The sequence below is a fragment of the Varroa destructor genome, unplaced genomic scaffold (genome assembly GCF_002443255.2).
Source record: "Varroa destructor unplaced genomic scaffold, Vdes_3.0 BEIS01000004.1, whole genome shotgun sequence".
Classification (NCBI taxonomy): domain Eukaryota; kingdom Metazoa; phylum Arthropoda; class Arachnida; order Mesostigmata; family Varroidae; genus Varroa; species Varroa destructor.
Window position 1 is genome coordinate 25,084,787 of NW_019211457.1, and position 17,179 is coordinate 25,101,965.

A 17,179-nucleotide genomic window follows, 5' to 3' on the forward strand; every position below is an offset into this window, starting at 1 on the left:
GACCAGCCCAAAATCTAGCATGTCGTCGGGTGCACTCCTAAGCCCACGGAAAGGACGAATATCTACTTCTGTTTTTAGTATGGCGCATGTCGGCTGTTTCGCAGCAACTGTCTGGCATATTACCCCAGATAAGGACAAATATATTACCACTCGTTCCTACAATACTCGTGCGGATATCACAGTCGTACTGCTACTGCTACGTTCACGTAACGCGAGTGCTCTGCTTCAAGTTGCCGGCTTTTTGTACGCATCCATGCTTCAGTTGTCATTATCGTGCTGGCGTCGCGCATAGGATACTTTCCTGCTTTTGCTTTGGCCGCCGCCGCCGCCGCCGCCGGCGCCGTTGCCGTGCGAACGAAAGCCAATATTCAAAATAACCGACCGAAACATTTTTACCAGCTAGCAGGGGACGCTATCCTCGCTTAGCAATCGATCACCGAAGAGCAGACGATTTCACTGATCTGCGAGGTTGTGAGCGTGCTTCTGTGTCCTCGAACCAATGCAGGTAACGATGGCGGAGGCGGAAGCAGCAGCGGTGATTTAAATCGTAGTAGCGTGTCGACGCTTTGATTTGATTCTATCAGTGAGCATTAGCTCAGCGGTCTCGAAGCAGTCAGCTCAATCAAGCGAGGAACACGTCCATCCGTGGAAATGAATGAAAGAAGAGGCTGCGAACTGCTGAGGAGACAGTTCTCGACGAAGCGCGTAAGAGTGCGGAAATGATGAAAATGACGACAATACTGTCGCTGACTTTGCTTGTTTCGCTCATGAGTGTGTTCCTATTTGACGACAACTCCGACACGGTCAATCCAACGAGAGAGAGATAGCTTTCCTGTCGTCCCCTTTGAGTTATAATGGCTGAATGAAAGCCATTTTAAGAGAACATCAAACGCAATTCGTCCACTGTGTACGAAGCTAGCTTGTGGCAGAGGAAACAGCACCACTCTGACTATAGTCAGAGGTCTATAGTTTATATATAATGATAATTCGACGACGTTTTGCACAGCTATAGCTCGTGTTCGTTGTTGTGTTCTGGTGCTTAATAAGCGGTGCTTGATGCTGATCAGAGTCAACCGTGTACTCCGCCATAGACGTATCTTTTGCTTGCGATTTTCTGGAAGAAAACTTCCGTCCGAAGCGAACACTACAGGAGACAAATTGTAGGTGTGCGTCTTATACAATGAAACAATTATCAATACGAATTACGTTATATGGAGCTGATGATGTCAATGATGCCTCCTAAATAGTAAACGAGCTCGTGTAAATATTTGACTGCAGAGTACGAACAGCAGTAGTAGTTGGGTAATAATGCATACGAATGGAAATGAAAGCAAAAGTCTTTCTAAAAAAGTCGACACCTCGCTAATAATGACACAGTTAAAAAAAAAAAAAACACTAGCAGTTAAATGCACGCCTGAGGAGGCTTCGTCATCGCGTTATCGACACGATCCAATTCAGCCACGCTAGTGCACAAGCTAAAGTATCTTCACTACAAGCAATTTATCTGAAGGAGACGCTCTGCTAACCAGTGACGGCAGCTGTTCAGCTGTTCGCAAATAAAGATACAATGTAACGGTATTTTTTTCTATCGGCCTTTATTTAAAAAATCTCTTAGGATTTTTTTCATCTGTCGTTTACGCTCTACAATCAGTCTGAAAGTTCATCACAGAAGACACTCAATCATTTTCAGGCGATCACAACCCCGACATCCTCATTCAGGTTACGTAATAAACATTTAAATGTGGCGCCGATGTCTGTCTCGCTAAACGTTGGCTGAATGCAGAATCTTTTCTGGGTCCTCGCAATGCGCATGACAAAACAATTTTCCTCCCGACATGGTCAGTTCTATCGTCCCAACTAAGACGTGCAAATTCTCCTAGCAGAAGATGGGGGGACAGATGGAAGGGTTCAGGCCAGCCCTGTGCAAAGTTATACTTTTTTTTTGTCATTATATAGACGTGGTTTTTAGTTTGGGGCAGTTGATGATAACTGGTTTGGAATAGATGCTTGCTTGTTGCCCTACGCTAAAAATTTTATTGCCATTATCGACAATTTTCGATGGCTACTTTTGCTCTCTAACCGCTTAGTCACAACAAGACCGGGATTTCATTACAGTTTTTCGACCAACAGCTGAAATGCCTATCGCTTGATAGCATCAATGGAGCTGACCTCAAAGCGTTTTGCATTTTCCATCATATTTGATATTACAAAACATAAGCTTGAATAGTTACTGATTGACGACGATCCTTGGCTCGAAGTGAAACACCAGCGGAGCATCTTGAAGTACTTGCTCGTCGCCAATTGTGTTTCAATATACGTATCTCAAGTGGCTGCTAAATAAATGATTGCCACGAAAAGAACAAAAGAATCAGACGGATCTCGGCTGGGTGACTCCATCAGCGTCGTAAAGTTTTGCTAAGCGCTATCCCCTCTTTTTCGTCGTCCGTGATAACTACTACCGCCGTCGCCGTCGCCGTCGCCGCCGCCGCCGCCGCCGCCGCCACCGCCACCGCCACCGCAGCAGTAGCAGTAGCGACAGGGCAATTTCAAACGATGCAGTTTCCGCTGTTCTGTCGCCAGTTAGTCAATTAACCGGAAACGACTAACAATCGAGTAGAACGCAGCGGATAACGCGGAAAATGAACGAATAGCTGGAAATGATCGCGCAGTAGCAGTAATGTCTTTGCATGCTAAACCTATGGACGTGGGGTGGTCTACATTCCAAACTAAGCGTAGACACGGTCAATGTTATCCTCGAAGTCCTGTCTAAAGTAGTGCTTCACTAAGGTGGTAACGCACGCAAAGCTCGAAACATACGTTTTCTAGCTGGCTGTCTTCGCTGACTGCTAAGAAGCCGCTGGTGAAACGGGCCGCACGAAATCTAACTTAGTGTTCGAGCGGGTCTAAATTCCCTTTCAAGCGTTTCTTCTGCCTAGAGCTGACAGAACTGATGAGGAAGAAGAAAACTGCCGAGTCCCATGATGATAAAAGGCTGCACGCCGTAGTCTGTGAAAGGCAGGTTTGCGTCCGAACAGGTACCAAATGCCCTTTAGCCAGGTCAGCAAGCTGAATGAACAGCACCTCGAATAGCTTCGTTTATATGGTGTCATTGGATTTCATAACATGGCAAACGCTTGCTTTCATTTCTAGTCATTGCGTAGTCGAGCTATAGCGCAGAGCTCGGGAACAAACATTCAATTTTTCCACACTGATAGCAACAACTCCGATAGTAAAATTCGTTTTCGACCGTTTTCTTTAAATTAGCCTCCATTGTTTCTATGGGTTGTATTCAAGAAGTTCCCCACATTCCCTTGAGCTAGTGAAGTATAAACGGTTCAGAGAGGTCCTTTATACTATAGCTAACTTCGAGATATTTATAAAAAGAGTAATTATTTATAAAAGGAGTAAATAAATGATGCGTTTGTTCTATTCACTCTCAACGGAGGCGATGATTAAGTTTTTACTCTAAATCCTTCTTTTTGTTCTAGTGAAACAGAAATCAACGAGGAGAACACGGATGAAATATCTTGCATGTTTTATGTCCCCCCTTAGGACTCGGCCTGTACAGTCCCTTTACTGTCTCTGTCGGCCTTATTCTACGGCGCTCCTTTACAACGGAGAATGGTTGATTTTGGACGTAACGTTTTTAGCATGACGGTGCACAGAATTACAAAGAAGAGAGGTCCTTTTTTCCAGACACACACAGATGCCCGTGGTGGCTTTGGGCGATTTTCGTAAATGTGCCCCCTCTATTTTGTTCAAACAGAAGTCTAGTCCTAAACAACGGAAAACAATCCGCGCATTGATCCAGGATCCCCGAGCCATTTCAAAGCTTTACGTTAGATGCTCTCTTAAAGGCTTGCATTGATCGAAAACTGCATCGTTATCCTAATTATCGTCAGCGAGTCTGTAGTAATTATGTGACTAGATTCCACCTTCAATCGATGCGTCGACAGGCTTTAATTCAAAGACACTTCTTAGAAGACCCTACATTATAGAGGCCGTCGCTTTATTAAGTTTCCGCATGTTAACTGTTTTAACTGTATAACTTGATGCTCATGTCCTTCCGACTCTGATAGAGAAACCAAATTGAAGTTCTTTTATCCATTATATCACTTGGTTTTGGCATCAAGGGTATGCACTTGAATGCTGTGAAATTTTAGGGTCTTCTAGATTAAGAGTTAAGTTACCACCGGAGCTCATCTGTTCTCCACAAAATCGTAGTGGTAAAGTTAGTTTTTTTTTTTTTCTATGTTCTGTTTTTTTTCTTCTTTCTATGTCCTTTTTTGTTCTGACTCAGTTTCTACTTAGCCATACAAGAGGACACATTATAGATTGCTTACTGCATACTTAAATAGTTCAACATGCTTCAAATATCCCGAATAGGTTCCACTTGGGCTTTTCTGCTAGTAGCTGACAAAGATTTGATTGATTCGTTTAAAATGTCTGTACAGGCTGTATACTCTTGAGTAACTTTAGACTTAATCTGTTCTCTATATCCTCTATATTGTGCCTCCGTAAATCACACTATATCCGCTCATTTATTATATTTCGGATTGCTTAAAGCAATATCCATTATAACGGCCTCTATAGGAAGGTCCTGGTCATTACCAAACAGATGAGCGCTATTATTATTATTATAGCTATCGACAATGCCTAATATACTATGTAAGGAACCAACAGTCCATTATTTGACTTTATCAATCAGTAACTTTTTTTTAGCACCATGTTACGATAACTTATACTGGTGCGTAAGTTGTATATAAATATCTAGTATTAAAAATCTTCAAAACAAGCAGAATTAGAATTTAACAGAGGAGATGTACCAGTACAGTTGAGTATTTTTCGATCTCATACAGTAGACGGTACTTAAAAATTCTGTAAATAAAGTGCTCAACCATCACGGTATCAATATTTAATCAGAAAGATACGTTCACTTGGGAATAAAAAAAAAAAAAAAAAGAAAAAGGAAAGAAATTCGAAGACGCTAAAACGTTTCTCGAAATATCAAGTGGCCAATTTGGTTTCAAGCACAGCTTGATGCTCGTTTAAAAGAGTATTGTCCTAGCTCGTCTCCCTTTCTAGTTGGTTCTGAAACAAGCGTCACTGTCCCTATATATATAGCGAGAGAGAGAGAGAGAGGGAGAAAGGGAACAATGAATAAAAAATAGATTTCACAAAAGATTACTTCTCGAACTGTGAAACTTGAGTACACCTCTCATTGATTTGCATAGTCCCCGACCACCCTGGGTATTATACGATCTGCATTCTATAATTTTTATTATAGACTCTACCGATGAAATCCATGCCTTTTATGCCCTTTATCACTATTTTAGATGCAATTCACATAAACTCTATATACAAAAAACGGTTTGAATGATCAAAACAGTTTTTACTTACGTATATTTTACACTAGAGTTGTATAGGAACCTACATTAAATATGTATTACTTTCTCCTATTGCAGATATGTTCAAAGCTATGATGAAAGCTATCGATTCACAAAATTCAATAGAAATTTAATGTGATGTTGTAGTGCACCATTGCTCAACCGTGGCTTTTAAACCACCTATCGTCCTCAATTCTCTGGCGTAGACTATCTTTGGGATATTCCACCAAAAACAACAAGCCCATTGGCCTCTGGTCCGGAAAATGGGCAGGGTATTCTACGAAAACTGTTTGTCCAATTCATCTGTTCGGACGACTCTTATCAAGATGTGCTTTTACATTGCGGAAAAGAAAATTCGCCATTCTGCGCGTGTGGTAAAATGGATTTCAAGTGATTTGCTGTCAAAAATAATAGTTCTATTAATTCTGTGCTTGAAACTCCTGTACATTTCACATGGTACCCCCGGGTAATATCTAGACCCACAACTGCCCACCAGGTGCAATCATGTTGTTTAATCGTGCCATTTGAATGTCGACTGTCCATCGTATTCACACGTTTTCAGGGACAAATCGGCCTCGATCATCCTCGATAGCAGGTGTAATAATTTAAATGTGACCGTTTCAAGGTACGATGGATACTCGATTTGCTGCTATCAAGCTTGATTACCAGTTTGACGATTTTCAGATGTCCTATTATAACTTTCGAAATTCGTTAATGTTTCTGGTCTTCAAGAACGTCACCTAGGAACAACCCAAGCACTTTCGTTCGTCCCAAACTTACTTCTTACCCTGTGCAAGTTGCATAGATCGATTTGCCCGAACCTCCCTTTTTTATACATTCAGTAGCATAGCGGGGACCGCGTAATCGGGGTGTCTGATACATAACTCTGTGAGTGCGTTGCTATGGTAAAAATCATGACCAGTGAATACATAAGTGGATATATATGTATGTATATATTGTACCCGGTAACTAAAACACTTTGAACAGTACTTGGCACTCGTGGTATCAACATTATATTCGATATGTACTGAAGCATCGGAATAATAACAATTGACAGACTCTGCTGTTGCATTCGGACGTTAGCTCATCAGTCTATAAGAACACTACGTTCGCCATATACGCCAAGAGCAAAGCAATTCTTATTTACGTAAGGGGGTTGTATAATGCCCAGGAAGTGGGACAATTATTGGGTTGAACCAGGAAGTTTTTAGCCAAGCACTGGCATTTCAGTTACCTCTATATAGTTATAGCCGTATGTAGTCTTTTCGCTCGACAAATGCTGCTTGCTTAGCATAGTTGCGAACGAAAATATTATCAATCAGTGGTTGATTAAGTAAGTAAGTTTAAATTAAGTTGATCTCGTTACCGGTAAGACATCAGTATACGTTTGTGGCCCGCTGGTGACTCATGAATTATCCATCTTCTTAACAGATTGATAATTCATAAGTACAAGCTATAAATGTATCTATATATCGAGGCAAGCAAAAGCGAAACGCTAGCTAGTCGAAAATCAGCTTGATGTATTTAGCGTTTTATAGTCGGGGGTACATTAAATACGTCTGACTCACGGTTCCTGCTAGCAGATGAAGAAACGATGCGTAGAGCGCATGATCATCGTCCAAAGGACGACAGTGCTTAGATGATCCAACTATTGTTATAACTAAGCGCTGCGTTAACTGAGCGCTGCAGGGCATAGGCTTAAATCAATGGCATGAATAGACCAAACCGGCTGAGCTCGGCCCGCTATTATTTAAAATCGATGAATATCAAATGTTTTTTAGATTCAAGAGCTTAATCTCGTAGGGAGTCGTACGCTATGTACTCAGATTACAGCTCCATCTGTGATCGAAGTACGTTTCGACCAATCTGTACTAGAATTCACTTAATAATAATAAGGGAATTGATGATAATTAATGAACTACTATTGTTATTTTTTGTGACGTAGTATCTTTACTAAGCCGCACGCAGCGCCATCGTAACGTCACCTATCCATGAGGTATTATACAGTGAATTATTTTTTGGAATCAAACACGACGTCAGGATAACGTGTTTGCCCCTTCTCGCGCAACACATAATGATCTTGGCTCCAAATCGAACGCAAACATAATTCGTTCTATGCCGTCTGAAGCAATGCTGAACTCGTAAACATTTATTTGTCATCAAACAGAGTAAATTTCCGCATCATCGACTCCCTATGCCCACTCTATCAGTGAACGCAGGCGTTTTGTTTTGATGCGGTGAATACAACAAGGACAGATTATCCTTTGTGTTGTCGCGAGGGACCTAACAATGAGTAGCTACCAGCTCAGATCAATCAATTTTTGTGGATTTGTTTTCCACTATCGAAACCATACGATCTGCCGAAACAGTACCGTATTATCTATTTTACAGCTGAAATAGCGTGACGATAAAAATGCACCACTATGTCGGTCCGCGTGTTCATTGTTATTTGTGAGAAAAAAAAAAAAAAAAAAGAAAGGCGAACTAATTAACAGCAACACGAACGACCGAGCACTAACGTCCATCATACTAATTGCGGATAGGCAAGATTCAATTGTGGTGGAAGACACCTGGGGACATTAAAAGTCTCCATACTTAACGTGAAGCTTATTTAATACATTACGTATTCTATCGAATCAGGTTCAGCGTACGATATCAGCTTTGTTAGAGAGACTAAGCAATGTGCTACTGTTAGTTGAAAAATTGTTTTTTTTTTTTTTTTTTTGAATCGATAATTTTCTAAACAATACCCAACAGCCAATGTATGCTCATTATTAAACCTTTCAGGTGAGCTGGCACGCGAAGAAATAAAAGGTGCCTTGTAGATCACAGGCGAACGAAAGCTCACCAGCTAACCCTAGACAATGGGGCGAGCAGCACCAATTAGAGCGCGTCTGGTCAACGAATATATATAATCGACCCATAATCGTCGTATCATATTCGTTTAGTGGGGTCTGGCAAAAGATCTTATACAGGACAACTAGCGTTAACGACAACTCCCCCTCATAACTGTCTTAGCTGCGAAACCTGTGCTCGATAAGGAATAACGATACTAGTACTCAATAGAAATGACAGAATCGATAGCAATCGTAAGCTAACATCGCACATTTTACGCGTAACAATCTTCTACAACTCGACGAGTCGGACGGACAGATCGGCCTTACGGGCTTGGCTGGGTTGATTTGGGTCTGCTATCAGACTCATTTAATGGACCAACTCATCGCAGGCTGCAGAAATATAAATGCCGCACTCGCCACAGCCAACTACCTCGTAAGGAATAATTTCCTATAGCTGTTTTTCGTACTACCGATACCATTGTGCTATTGTGACTATGGCTTGAATTGGGCCAGCGATACCTTCTGTTACTTTGCTTCGTTGGATGATGACGCTGCTTGGCTATTGATTGCACAATATCGACCTTTGATATTGTGCGGTTAATCCTTCTGTTGTTCGGCGGTATCGTGAACGGCGGCGCCGGCGGCGTCTGCCCGCTGCCGTCGCCAGGTTGCCTTTAAGTTCCCCTGCCTTCTCTCCCTCCCCATGTCCTCTCTCCCCCTCTCGGCCGCCTAGTCCCGATGAATGATCGGTCCTTCTCGTAATATTAAATAGGTGGCTAGAGACTTGCTTCTGCTGTCGTACGAGCTTGCCATCTCCGGTCGTCGCCATTTCGCACGACTAGCCTTCATAGGTTTGCGTGCATCGGAGCTTTTGATACTTTAGACAATATCTCAATAACGCAGGCGCTTCGCTATGTTTTAGAAATCTAGCTCTCCGGAGCTTTACTGGGTTCTATCCATAGTTACATTTACGGCGATCGTAGATAGCTACCGTTGCCGGCGCCACCATCACCACCATCTGGAGAAAACACAACGGCAGCAGATGAGCGAATGGAGCGCCGCAATACGCCGCTGCCGCTAAATGTAGAAAAACTGTTTTACTGGTATTATCCGCCTGCTAGAGGCTTCCCGCCTGCCCGCCCTTGGCTTCCGATGGGGCGGGGCCAAACAGTCAGCTAAAACGGCGCAATCAGCTATATATATACATATGCATATATACAACAGTCGTTAGAGCTATGATGGCAGCGGCAACGTCAGAGCGTGCGGGAAAGAGGTCGGTCCAACGCCGACGCGCTGCTCGTATCGATGACGGTGGGTGCGGATGGCTAAAGTTTCCAGCCATTACAGGAAACATACAGACATAGCTCTCAACTGACTTGGTAACCGTCAAGAAGGAAAAAAGCTAACTATAGGAAGCCCCTCGTAGACTCAGCCGAAGGGTATGCTGGCGTGCACACGTTTGTTGTTGCGCCATGACGTATCAGACCGGTGGCCATGGTAATCGACTACAAGTAGAAGTAGTTTGAAAAAGCAAAAAAAAAAACGTTCGGAGAGTGCTACTAAAGCGAGTAAATCTGATCAAAGACCTCTTATTGACGACGTGGCAATGTATCGGCAAAGACTGATCTAACGGAGTATCAAATGTTTTTGCAGCAAGTGAAAATAGCCAATAATCGTAATCAAGGTTCGCTAATTAGATAAAACAGATATGTGCAGTTGTTAAGTCCATAAAACTCTGACCTTTACAGTGTACCAATATACACAGATACTTGTTTACACTTTTAATTGAAGCGTACGTCAACTTCACTATGCGGTTACTGCTGTACTGAAAGCTGGACAACAAAATGATACAATGCCAGATAATTAGACAAACCTTTGAACTTAGTTTTGATAGACACGTGCTCGCCGAAATCGCCCTTTACCACTAACAAATTTAGACCATCCATGCTCACTCTCGCTTTTAAAGCGCTGGCCGTTCTTCTGATACCAGTTCAATCAGTTATCACGATTTTACGACACTGACTCAATTACAATCAACAATCTATACGAACAGTAATTTTGCGCTTATTTTCGATCAGTTCATATTAGAACAAAGCTTCACCATCACACTACATGTATGTCCATTTTCCTTGAGCATCTCGTTTCTTTTACGTTGATCCCCCGACTCAAACAACTGCTATATATTGAAAATACCTAATCCTGCCTTTCCGATCGATACACCCCACTCCCCACAGCTTCGACAAAACTCCGTTTGCGTTGGTTCAGTCCGCCTTCCTCAGTTATCCCCCAGTCTTTGTGCCATTGTTGTCAGTATCCTGCCGGATAGTATATTGAATAGGCACGGAGACGTGCATGTTGTGGATATACCAAGAGGGAGACAAATTAACGCACACGCAGGTAACTGAGCCGAGATATTGACAGAAAGGAAGGAAGGAAGTTCAACCGTATGCTCCTCGCGTATGGCTTCTTGACGCCATGCCCGGACATTACCCGAAAGTCGCCTACTGCCAGCCATCATTTAACCGAGCGTACAGGGACGCCGGTGTCCCGATACACCGTCGCGCCAGTATAGCGTCTGCGTAGAAGGTTCGTCGTGAGTCTCTCCTTAGACGTCTATTGCGATTTGCCTGTGTTTCCGTCGTTTCTGTAGGCTGGAGCGAATGCGGCGCCATAGAACATCGCTACGACCGACTACCGATGACGACACGGACAGCGACGAACGAGACGCCGACGGATCGACAGCGGCATCAATGACTGGCGCCGGCACCCGCGACGAAACGACTACAATTCTAAAGTAGTAGCAGTAGCAGCAGCAGCAGCAGCAGCAGCAGCACCACCAGAAGCAGCAGTGAGTTAGATGGAGTCTTCGTGTTACGCGAGGGGATAGCGAAGTTGGCGCCTGCGACCGACTAGTCACGGTGAAACAGTTAATTAAACAACTATAGCTAAGGTAACTGAGTGTCAGACGAAGGCGAGCGCGAAGCCGCTTCCCTTAACGCTACTCGTTTACAGCTTAGCCCGCGTAAGATTTGAACGTATCATATACATCTATAGAAAGCTAGCTGGTCGACTAAATAAGTTGAGAAAAGGCTCACAGTAATCATCGAAGATTGAACTGCTTAGAGCTCGGTTGGCCGTCGGCGAACTTAGCAACGGGAGTAGCATCAACGGCCACTGTATCTGGGAGAAACCGTTTTGCATTCGCCCTCCCGTTTTAATCGCCGGTATAAATCGTCTGCTTCTGGTGAAAGTCGCCTGTGGCTCGCGGAAAGAGATCTTGGCAAGATTTGCTGATATGGAGATTGTTCACAATATCAACAGCCGCTAACGGACTGAATCGTATCGTGACGAAGTGAAGCAGAACGAGGAGCTGAGGAAACAGACAGAAGCATACATAAGGCCGTCGCCCAAGCAGGAAAATTGTAACACGTCATCATCATCACCGTCGTCACCAACAACAACGCCCACAAGGAAAATTATTAACAAGCGACCGCCGATAAAATGCTGCGATGCAGCTTCTCAATGCAGCCTACTGTAAATCTTGTGTTGAGGCAAGTGTTCTGGTAAGCACGTGATAAGACCCAGGTTTCTCAAAGGGGATGAAGCGCTCAATAGAAACTGGTCCTGTTGAATGAACCAGGGCTGCTTGTTATCGGTCGCTTGTGAGCTACAGTAACTACGGGATTCATTAAAGCATGCAATAGACATTTTCGGAGCATACACATTGAGACGTTGTACTGCTAAGAACTCATTCATCTCTGACGTCTTTGCGGATTGTGCAAATAAAAAGAATGCATGTCGAAGCTTGCTCCCACTTCTTGTAATTGTATTTGCACACGTAATGCTAAGAAATTGGCGCCACTCTGCATTTACCTAGCTCAAATAGGTACAGGTACGCGTTCGCTCTAAACGGACTCCGTTCGTAGATAGCGTACGGATTACATCTGTTGACTTTATGTTCCTGCAACACTGGACGCCTTTTTTTCAGATGTCTTTCGCATTTTGAGCAAATGGCTTGACGACTATTCACAACAGATTTCCGCCTCACAGATGATGGGAACGTGATACGTGACCGTTCTATGAAATTTCCAGCTTCCCGGTACAATCACTTTCATAATGAATCATTCGAAAACGAACCAACTGGTCGGGTCTCAGACCACGCGCAAACCTACCAAGCTGCATCATCGGTTGCTTCTAGGTGGGCGGACTCGACTATGCCGCACCTACCCGGGCGATGGACGTGAGAAAAACCTCATAACAACTATCTAGCTTAATACATTTCGATTATAAATTTTATTGTGTAAACGTTTGTATCGCTCTTGGTACGGCGCGCTCGTTTGTTACTTGTCGATAATGCCGAATTACCAATAACCAGCCACCGCTGTTATCCAGTATTGACAAATACCACTAACCCCGCCAACATTGCAAATAGTAAATCTACTACAGCCTTAGCAGTAATTCCCCATAGGGGTTTTTGCAGTTCCCACAAACGGCACAAGTATCAATAATAAAATTGACACGCGTATAGATGGATCAAATGAGTAAACTTAGCTTATCTAGCTAACAAATCAGTTAAGGAGCCGAGAAGCCTACCCACTTTGATCAAGGCATATACTAACTGATCACTTATTATTCGACGTGGGAACCGCCTTTTGTATTTGCCCCCAGAGGCATAACTCCTGCTCCAAATTGACCATCCCTAAAAGTGTGCTTAACTATTTTGTACAAAAACACCTCGTCGAATCATTAAAACCTGCTTAACCGAAATGCGTTACTCGGCTTACTTCTTACAACGCAGTGCAGCTCTATACAAACTCTGTATATTTTGACGGATAGATCTGTTCTCTGAGTTTCGAAGTAGTGACAGTTACAAAAAGGCGGGCGTTTCTTTTGTCCCTCATTAGTTCGCCTGCACTAAATATTCAAAATAATTACTCTTAACTAGATTACTCTTACAACAATAATTACTCGTAACACATATAGTATATGTGAGTAAAATGAGAAAATTTCGTCTGTTAGGGAGAAATATTTGTTCATTTTGATAGCTATTGATTGTTGCATGACTAAAATGTTACATCGTTTGAACTGGACGGTCGACCCAGTTCGTCTACGCATTAACCCACATCCATCGTATGCTCCTCCATAGCAAGACAGTAGCCATATGTGGGTCGACTGGGTAGAAGCCAAGTGTTTGAACAAGTGGCATAGAGCAGCGTTAACAATAATGGGGGTACGCACCATTCCATTTGCATTTGCATTTGGCGCCGTTGTCTAAGGACAGCCAACTATTGTTCGACCTTAGCTATGGCACCTACGCACTGATGGCTTGTTCCCTCTCCGTTATCATGTACGGCCAACAGGCTAAGCCGATTCGCAGGTAGGCCAAACCTGCGCCTGCCAGGATGAGCCTGCCACCCGGCGGTGCTGTCCCTGCGAGAGCAACAAGTGGTCGATCGGTAGCTCTGCTCAGTGGCTGCGCAGGCGTAGAGGCCTGATGGCGTACATTAGCCTTGATCCTGCGAGTAGCGACGTCAGAAAGTAAGGTACACAGTAGAATATAGTAGTCGTGGACGGATGCTTGACACCGAAAGGTGACACGAAAATTTCGTGTACCTTACCAGATCATTACAACCGAAGCGAAAAGCAAACACGTTCTAGACCAAAGCATAATACTACGTTGTATCGTTGAGTCCAGCCATCGAGTTGAACTTATGCTATCAGACCTGGCTGTCTTTCTACACAGGTCGACGCATGGTTACTCAAGCTGAAATTACCACAAATTTCAGGCAGGGGCATGGGAGTTTGTTCATGGAGAACAATCTAACAAGCCTTGTTTTCTGCCCGTTCGACGTGTAGGTATTGTAAAAAACAGTACGTGTTCATGCTGACGCTAAGATATTATTGTGTAAAGGAAGTAAGCAACTAAATAATGGACGACCGACTAGCACCTGTAGTATAAAGCGAGCAAGTGGCAACATAACTAGTACTATCTACATTATTATACACCTACCTCTGACTGGCAAGCCCAACCCTGGGCAGCATGGCTAGATATCCGTCAATCTGACACACACTCATAGAATCCGATTTGTTTGGGTTTCGCTATGTTATTTTTAGCTTAGTTATAGCAATGAATAACTGTGAATTTTTGGGTAGACTCAAGCCACTTCTGAGTGCGGCACACTTTTAAGCTTGACGTTATGCTCGTCACACGTATACACCTCACCGACACTCCTTTCAGTCAATATGAATACACACCTCTGTGTGCTCGTCCTAAAGGATGGGTGTTTTTTAAATAACCTGCACAACGAAATCCGCTTGTTTTGTGCATGCGCAGAAAAATACACTCACAGGCCACTAACTCTTCTTCTGTGATCTCTCTGTATATATATATATATATATATATATATATAAGACCCAACAACTTGTTCTTATGTTTTTCCAGTCGTCTACTTCTAGCGTTTTATTTTCTTAAACCCCACATGGATCAATCAATTAAAGCTGCACGATTTTTCTTGTTCAGTTATCATTAGCGTGGGCCCGACCCAGAGAAAATTTCGATGAGTGTCCTAACCACCGTGGTCCATCTATCGCTGACAAGTGGACAGTGTGTTGTTGTTGTTGCTGCAGGCAAGATGCAACAGGGAACCGCTGATGAGAATTCGTCTGCCTTCTATTGGTATTATTAGTAATCTAATATAAGGTGTAGGGTCGTTCTGCTTTTATTGTGAAGTGGTGAGCTAATCTACCATTTGTTTTTCTTGGATCAGTAGCACGAATAGGGGCTATTGTCGTTCGAGTTGTTGATAGCTCTACTGCAGCCTAGGTAATTGAAGAAAACAAGGAGCCAGTTATGGTGCTTTTGCCGTCGGCGGAAAAACAGATAGGACAAAGCGCCACTAACCAATTTGTGTTTAAGGTGACGGTGGAGTTGTTCGTTTCGGCGGTAGCAGCGGTGGGTTGTTACTGATTTGGTGCAATTTTTTCGCCTCTTCCGTTAGCCTTTGACAATGGCCTCTCTTTTTATTTGTCTTGTTACTGTCGCCTGTGATTTGGACGCCTTTGGCTACCGCGGCTTCGGTGACGTTGGGCAAATTAGCACCGACACACGGCAACGCCGACTCACGACCAACGTTCCGTCGCAATCACTTTTTTTGCCGTTCGAACTGTTCTATATTTAATATGATTGTTTATTCTTACTACTGCACCAATCACAACTGTGATCACTCCTTCGGTCTTCAAGCCACGACATTCACAAACACATATCTTCATTAATCTACGTAGAGATTTTAAGGAATTTATCCAAAGCGTTGCACTTTTTTGTCGTGCTTGATAACAACGACAGTATGTGCGTGCAGACCAAAAACACACAGCTCTCACAAACAAGGCTATCCTGATATAGCCGGATCGAAATCGAGCAGGAGAAGACAGAAATCTTTCGCAGTCCGTTGTCCTCCCGCCAGGAGCCCCTTGACTGCTGTCACTTGTCTTAGTTCGGGATGACTTTTTTTTTTGTTCAAATTGTTAGATAGCAGATAGCAACTTGTTGCTATTGTAATCGATTCGGTGGACGCTTCGTTCTAAAAGCGACGTATGTACACGCACATAGAGCCGTAACTTATTTCGAATCTTGAGCAGTGTGGAAAGTTACTGGGCTGTTGTCACATCCCATCCATTGGTGTGCATCGTATTAAACCAAGAAAAATCGCTGCTTAGCTGGTCAGGCCTCAGCGCCTTGTTCCTGCCGCCACTGCTGCTGTCCTAAGAATGTAAACAGATTACTGTCACTTTTGAAGTATTCCACTCGACCACGACGGTTCGTACTATCTTGGTTGGTGGCAATCTAACACGGTTAATGGCACAGAGATCACCTCGATTGCCGCTACAGCCGTTAGCGCCGTCGATACAAAGTGGAGCATTCAACACTGAGCACGCTGGACTCCGATTAGGTGTTTTGTACTGCAACAGCAGCCGTTCAGCTAATAGTACAACTACCACATGATAGAAAAAGTCGCCGGCAACCCTTCGAGCAAAACAGTACGAGACGACAGTGTCAAAGGCACACCCACACCGAGCACGCGACTTCACGACAATACTTCAATAGGGCGATAGTAGGCTGAACATGAGAAAGAACAATAACAATGACAACAACAATAATAATAAATAACAAGTGCAACCCGTGCACGGCAGCAGGCACCCTCAACACTGGAAATACTCACTGACTTAGGTTCATTGACGTCCCTCGCGCGAGTAAGTAAGTCCTGCTAGGCTACAACATGCAATCAACAAAGAGAGTGACAGCGACTCATCACTGCTATTCACCAAACACATCGAATAGAACTCTCGGTCTCCTTCATCAACAGCGGGACTCGCCACAGTAGATTAACAGCACAACTGACTGATTTAGCGAGCAAGGCTGTCGTCGTATCTTTGATACGACTCTCACAAACGGAATCAGCCGGAAAGCACACTTGCCCACAGGAGACACTAAAGGGCGGCAAACCAACTTGACGACGAAACGTACGTAGAGTAGAGCCCCAACCATAGATTACGATGGCACACACACACACAGACGGCCAGACACACAGTGCACGGTGACTACGATCGCTAGCCAGCACTCAGCCAAACAACAGGCAGTCGTCTTCTCCGGCTGAGGGCTGCTGCTCACAACTGACTTCATACCGCTTCACAGTGTGTGGCTATGATAACTCACTCGTCGGACGGCCGCTTGGAGCGCTGTGTTCGTTGGTCGGAGCGGCGCATGCGCACGGCCCAGTTTGAACTTAGCGCGCCTTTTTAAATGATCCGCGCGCGCGAACCACACTGCCGGTAGCGCCTGAAGCAGCAGGCAAGCATCAATGAGCTATGCAGCCGTTGTTGGTTCTTATAGCGGCTGCAAGAGAGACGGCGGACGAGGCACATGGGTCGAGCACCGGAGCCCGGTAATGAATGGTCCAC

The 17,179-nt window shown here is 43.9% G+C and overlaps 1 protein-coding gene across 15 annotated transcripts in view; it reads right to left on the reverse strand.

The window, feature by feature from the left end:
* Positions 1-16,918, reverse strand: part of heph (polypyrimidine tract-binding protein 1 heph) — a 327,260-nt gene extending 310,342 nt beyond the window's left edge. For 5 of the 15 annotated variants that reach the window (XM_022801800.2, XM_086986945.1, XM_086986950.1 and 2 more), the window contains exon 1: positions 14,235-16,917. Coding sequence is in view for 4 of the 15 variants with exons in the window: in XM_086986928.1 (XP_086843054.1) it covers positions 14,235-14,299 (65 nt within the window). In the remaining 11 variants the exon portion in view is untranslated. Of the gene's footprint in view, positions 1-14,234 lie in introns of all 15 variants that reach the window. The other 10 variants (XM_086986936.1, XM_086986932.1, XM_086986940.1 and 7 more) reach the window with 6 other exon arrangements.
* Positions 16,919-17,179: the final 261 nt, after the last annotated feature.